This window comes from Myotis davidii, unplaced genomic scaffold (assembly GCF_000327345.1).
Source record: "Myotis davidii unplaced genomic scaffold, ASM32734v1 scaffold289, whole genome shotgun sequence".
In the NCBI taxonomy this organism is placed as follows: domain Eukaryota; kingdom Metazoa; phylum Chordata; class Mammalia; order Chiroptera; family Vespertilionidae; genus Myotis; species Myotis davidii.
The window spans coordinates 469,482-476,305 of record NW_006299717.1 but is presented as its reverse complement, the minus strand read 5'-3'; the positions used below and the strand labels follow the sequence as shown (position 1 = coordinate 476,305).

Here is a 6,824-nt window from a genome sequence, read left to right as displayed (position 1 = left end):
AACAGGGCCACTTAATCTCTCTGATCCTCCGAGATTTATGGAGCTTTCAAATGGGAGTAACAGAGCTATTCTGTCTATCACACCGGCTTGTTCTGAGGCTGGGAGTCTAAATCTAAAACAAACAGCTCTGCGAATAAAGGGTTTTAATGCGATAGTCACTACGTACCCTGCAGCCTGTGTACATAACTAATACACTGAGGCACGTGACCACGATGATCTGATAACTGAAGACACGATGAAAAACCACTAACCCACTAAACAGAACACAGGGAATCCTACCTCTCGGCCACGGGCTTGGCAATGTTTTCAAAAATGGTCTCTTGGTTTGTATCTTGATCAAAAATCCTTTGAAATCTGCAAATGTGAAAACAGTAATTATTTTAAAGCTGAGCCGTCACACACTATTAGATTAATCTTTTTTCCTTTTTTCTGACGGCTCTGTAAATGTGCCCATGTTTACCGCACTGGGCTTACCTACCCTAGCACAATGTTGGCCTGTAGTTCCAGCCACACTGTGCTGTTGTCTCCCTGTATACACATGGCGGGTAAACAGTATGGCTTTGACAGGGTCTGCACAATAAATCCCTCTGAAACACTGCAGCGCCTTTGAACCAAATAACAAACTGTGTGTTTTTAGCTCTCAAGAGGGACAGTGTCTGCAATTGGCATCAGATGCACATCGAGATAAGGGCATGAAATGGAAACCCAAGACCAGGATGTAAACAGCCAGAGAACCTCTGAGTCTGACCTGTCAGGACAGAAGGCAGCTGTGAAACATAGGATGATTGAACTTGGTCTTAAAATGCTGTACTAAAGTTTACTTCCCACTCGTTAGGTACAACATCCTAGTATTGGCTACTTCATTTCCAGGGAACTTTACTTCACTTTGTGGATCATGAGTCAAAAGTCCAAAAGTGAAGGAAGACAGACTGGCCTACACAGAGAGAGTCCGTATCAGATTGGCAGGGCTGGGCATGGGGAGGTGTGACGGAGTCAAGTTCACGCGTTGTGCATTGCTGCTCACTTGGCTTAGTGCAGGGTCACACCCACGAAGGAATGCCCAGGGCAGGAAACACACAACCTATTCTTCTACAGTGTGGTGAGTTGCCACCAGCAGGTCTGTCCCCCATTAAAACATCAGAGTGAGAGAGAAGAGAGAGAGAGAAGGAAGGTAGTATAGTATATAAGGTAAAATGTTAACAATTGGTGGATCTCCCACATAGAATATAGGAAGAGTTGGTTGCATTGTTTTTCCACCTCTTCAGCATATTGAAAAGTTTTCAAAATAAAAACTGTGGGGGTCAGAGGGATGCTTTAAAGCAAAGCCTTTAAAACAAACACACTGAGGGCATCCTACGCAGCTTTCAGAGTGGCTTGGGAACTTTCGGCCCATGTGTCGACCTAACACAAGTGAGTTGGGCACATCTTCGATTACTGTAGAGACTACATGAAATGTAGGACTGTTTTCACTACTGAGGAGTTCAGAAGGCTATCTGGAGTGGAGCTGAGAATATAAAATAAAATGGAATTCATTGTCTTTAATCAAAATTAATTTCAAAACATCCCTATAGCTCAGGGGTGGGGTGGGGAATGTCCAGCTTGTGGGCCATATAAGGCCCATGAAATGATTGGTAAGTTGAGAATTTTACATGGTCCGCAAATAATATTATAAATATCTGTGACAAATACACTCACCAGTCCAAAATTAAATAAAAGAAAATGGACATGGAGACACAAACTACAGCAAAAACAAGGCGTTTAATGTCGGTCTTGGGAGATCGGGTGTCTGGGGGGCAGGCACACCCAAAGTGGTTACAACCAGTATTTTATTCCCTGGTGCGCAGGTCCCTCCCCTGGCTCCTCATTGGCTGAGGACTGTGGGGTGTACAATCTTCCTGGAACCCTCACCTAAGTTTCATTATTTCCTTAGAGGGTATTCTTTCCTTCCCAGTTTAAGTCCCCTTGTCAGTTTGTCCCTCCCCAACATCCTGTTTGCCTGGGGACTCTCCAGGTGCCTGAACTTGGTCCCATCAGCAGCCATTATGCAAGCAAACTAACAGGAATTTTCCACTCAGGGTTAAATGCCTTGCCTCAAAAATGGACCACCACTGACTTTATTGCTAACAATATCCAAATGGCCCTTGGCAGAAAAAAGGTTCCCCACCCCTGCGTATAGCTTATCAACCTCCCATTTGAAGACACTAACAATGAAACCATATACAAAGAGAGATTGCAGGGCACTCTGGCTGCTACGTCATTCAGCAGGCAAGATGATGTTTTAGACAACGGCATGTACGTGGGTGCCCAGAACACGCCTCACACCCTATCCGTGCACCACGGCCCAGACACAAACACAGGGGCACGGCCACTCTGTGCTCTTCAGGGCCCCGCTGGCTGTGACAACTGAACACAGACCCAGTGGTGCTTGTGAGGATGAGAATGAGGCGGATTTGGTTCTTTACCAGGTTGACGATGACTGGCTACGTCAACAGCCATTCCCAGCCCCACTTCCTTAAGTAACAGGAATGACAACTACCACCAGGTAAACCAAAGAGATGGCCGGGGTTCCATAAACCATACAATAGCATTAAACATCAAATCGTCATCCCAAAATATTTTATCTTTTATAATTAAAGCTGCACAGTAATCTGAAAAGGCATTGTGGTCATCTACTTTCTGAAAACCTTTGCAGAGCAAAATAGTTTACCAACTTGAGTGTCATCTTTTACAGCGGAAGAGGCTGCTTCATCCCGGGGACATAAAGCCACTGACTCATGGCCCTGGAGCAAGCCAATAATGCACCCTGAGACATGACTTGGGTTTCCTGATTCCTAGGAGGCCCTTTCATCATGAGGAGGTTGTGTAGGCTTTTTCCAAAGTCTATTTCAAATCTGGCACATTCTGACCTCTCCCCACTCAGAAACTGCTTGTCCTGGCCCTCCTCAGCCCCGGAAATGACAGCTCCATCCTTCTAGAAGTTCAGTCCAATCCCTTAGGGCATCCTTGGCTCCTCTCTTTCCATTGCACTCTATACCCAACCCATCAGCAAACTCTGTCATCTCCGACCTTTAAAATACTTGCAGAATCCAACTATTTCTCAACATTTCCACTTGCTACTACCCCGGCCCAAACTACCAAAATGTCTTGCCTGGTCTCCTTTACTCCCTCATACTTAGTTTATTTGCCACATGTTAGCAAGAATGACCCTGCTCAAACTTAAGTGGGATTGTTTCATTCTTCTGATCAAAATCCTCCATTACCTCCCACAGCACTTTGGGGAAGAGCTCCATATGATCTGGCCACTCTGCTGCCCCTTTAACCATCTTCCTGCCACCCTTGCCCCCCACCCCCACCCCCAGCTTACTCTCCTCAAGCCACACAGATGCCTTCTCTTCAACAAGCCAGGCATTCCTTCCTCTCAGGGACTTTGCTCTCACTATATTCTTGGCCTGGACTTCCCATTCCTCAGATATCTGAATATCTGGCTTCCCTGCCTCCTTCAAGTTCTTGTTCAAATGTCGCCCTCTTGTCCACCTCCCCTAAGAGGCCTGTGAAATGCTGCCACCTTCCCTCCCCTTTGCTGCCCTTCGCCAGCATGCCTCTGTCCCCTTCGCTGCCTTGTTTGGCTCCATGGCCCTTAACACTTTCTGACACACAGTGTACTTATTGATCTTCTTGCCCATCTCTTCCCACTAAAATGTAAGCACCATCAGAGCAGGGGCTGTGCTGCCCTCCCTGCTGTGTTCCTAGCCATGAAAACATCTCCCAGTGAATGATCGATAAATGTTCATTGGTTAAGTGGATTTTCTTGGGAGAAAACAGCCTTAAAATGCTTAGATAGGTATCTCTGATCATATGGATAAGTTAAATATTTTATTAATATCTTTATTTAAAATACCAAACCAATATTTCTAATTCAGAGATTTAGAAAGAATGATCAAGTGATTTTAAAATAAGCAATCGGCACTTTTTCTTTGTCATATTATTTCTTTACAATTTATTTTTAAAATTTAGCTTTATTATTGAAAGTATTACAGATGTCTGCTTTTTTTTGTTTATTTTTTGTTTTCCCCATTGACTCCCCTCCTCCCCACACCTGCCCCTCCCAAGCCTTTGCCACACTATTGTCTGTGTCCATGAGTTATGCACATATGCATGTAAGTTCCCTGGTTAATCCTCATATCCCTCACCCTACCTTTAGTCTGTTCATCAGTCTGTTCATGGTTCTATGTCTCTGGATCTATTTTGTTCATCAGTTTATTTTGTTCATTAGATTCCACATATGAGTGAGATCATGTGATACTTGTCTTTCTCTGGTTTATTTCGCTTAGCATAATATTCTCCAGGGCAAACAGCACTTTTTCAATACCCATATATTTAAATTCTCTCTGTATCTATATAACCTAAAGAATACTTTGGAAAGGGCCAATTCATAGCGACATGGCCAATTTTTCTTAATCATCAGCAACATGCTGAAACAGAAGCATGCTGAATAAAATGTTTTAGCAAAGTGTGGCTTGTAGAGAATAGTGTAGGGCAGCTATCATGAATTCATAGCTACTAAGGTATATAGCAAGTTTACACGAGTGGGAAATGCCCCTTCAGAAAAATGAAGTCACTTACTATAAGGTTACTTCTTAAAGGACAGAATGAAAGGTGATGGGGAGCCAAAAGGGCAAGGTGAGGACCGCCCCACTAGGTGAGCATTTGCTAGCAATCCTGCTTGTACTTGTTGTGAAAGGAACACAAGATGATGGGTGAAGTAGGAGAGAGATACATGCATGACCGACAAAGGGCAGAGTTGTGAAGACCAGAGAACTTTATGAGACAAACAAATAAGAGTAAATAAATATGAGGGAGAGAGAGAGAACCATAAAAATAAAATACCCAGGATGGTTTTAGCCAAGGGGCAAGGGTTGGAATAGCTACATAATAAGGACCATGTAAAACAGTTCAGAAAGAAAAGCAAGAGAGCAATTAGGATGCCTTCAGCCGCACCCAGCAATCCGCCACCTAAGCACAAGCCACAGATCAAATATGGGTTTAACTTGGGCTCAAACTTCTCCAAAAATCAAAAGTGGGCGTTAAAGGACATCACATAATCTGAAACTGGAGAATAAAGACGGTATAAACTAGCCATAACCCCAACATCCCAGGCCTGGCTACTGGAGAGTGTTTGCACTAAAGGCACGGGTGACAGTCCAAGGGTGGCTGCTTGGTACTTTCCACCTGAACCGCAGGTTCAGCACTATCCAAGAGCAATGTAATGCCGTCCATTATGTGAGCATCAATGTTATTTAAAATGTCCTAGTGGCCACGTTTTTTTTAAAGTAAAAAGAAACAGGTGAAATCGGTTGTAATATATCTTAACACAATATATTAAACATGTTATCATTTTAATATGGAATCAATATGAAAATATTCTTGAGATATTTTACATTACAATTTTCATACTAAGCTTTCAAAAATCTTTTATGTGCTTTTCACTTACTAGCCTCAGTTTGGACTAGCTACACTTCAAGTGCTTCAGAGCTACCTCCGGCGAGCGGCTGCTACACTGGACAGTACAGATATAGGCTGTTCATGCATGCGCTGAGGTCTGTATATCACCTATGTTATAAAGAAGGCTCACCTATACGGGATACAGATCATACCTTAAGTGCTTATCTTTAATAACGTTTAGTCATGCAATGAACTTCCTGTAAGTGCTAACCCCTAGAGAGCCAAGTAGGAAAAGGGTAACACTGATGTGGCAAGGCAAGGCTGGGACCTTGGGATACCATGGTGGATGCAGAAATATACTCTCCTTTCAGCTTTGGGCACAGCAGTGAAAAGACAACTTAAATTCCATCTGCCAGACCTAACCGGTTTGGCTCAGTGGATAGAGCGTCAGCCTGCAGACTCAAGGGTCCCGGGTTCGATTCCGGTCAAGGGCATGTACCTTGGTTGCAGGCACATCCCCAGTGGAGAGTGTGCAGGAGGCAGCTGATCGATGTTTCTCTCTCATCGATGTTTCTAACTCTCTGTCCCTCTCCCTTCCTCTCTGTAAAAAATCAATAAAAATATATATTTTAAAAAAATTCCATCCACCAGATGACAGAGAACTGCCCTGCCTTCTCCCCAGCACATGCTGCTAAGGATTTCACCGTGGATATGAGTGCAGTATGTGTTCGTTCAATAGCAAACAGATATAAACAAGGAGAAAGATACACTTACTTAAATCTGTAGCTTTCTCGCTTATTATTCACAAATCCATCTGCCAAATCACGAGGTAAGATAATTTCCAAGCTGGGTGTAACTTTTTCATCTTCATCTATGGAATAAATCTGCAAACATGAAGACAGCAAATGAAAATAAAGTGGTGAATTTCAGGCTTGAACTATGACCATATTATTACACTGTGCACTGAAATCTTATAAAAAATATACTTTTAAGATAAAAAGTCAAAACATAGTACAATTTGGGTAATTTTCCTCTTTGAACTGTGTGTAGCCTCAAACAAATATATGAAATTGAACAAGAGGTAAAACCTAAATCAATGCTCTGTCAAAGTTCAGATCCTCGGAGAAAAACTAAGATGGCTGCATAGGGGAACACCGAGATTGCTGCCTCCTACAACAACTTCAGAAACACAATAAAAGGACAGGATGGTGAACATCCAGAACTACAGGAAGGCTGGTGGAGTGGAAATTCTACAACTAGAAGAACAGAGAAAACCACATTGAGGGTCAGGAGCTGCGGAAGTAAAGTGCAAAGGTACGAAGGCTCGAGCGCGCGGAAGGGGGCTGGTACCTGAGGACACGGCTGGGGGGGGGGTGAACAGC

General features: G+C 43.4%; 1 protein-coding gene across 1 annotated transcript in view; it reads right to left on the bottom strand.

Annotated features, from left to right (window-relative positions):
• Positions 1 to 275: 275 nt before the first annotated feature.
• Positions 276 to 6,824, bottom strand: part of LOC107184995 (kinesin-like protein KIF6) — an 11,993-nt gene continuing 5,444 nt past the window's right edge. Inside the window, exons 2-3 of the mRNA XM_015571869.1 lie at positions 6,217 to 6,326; positions 276 to 354 (exon numbers count right to left, since the gene is read on the bottom strand). Coding sequence (XP_015427355.1) covers positions 276 to 354; positions 6,217 to 6,326 — 189 coding nt within the window. The remainder of the gene's footprint in view (positions 355 to 6,216; positions 6,327 to 6,824) is intronic.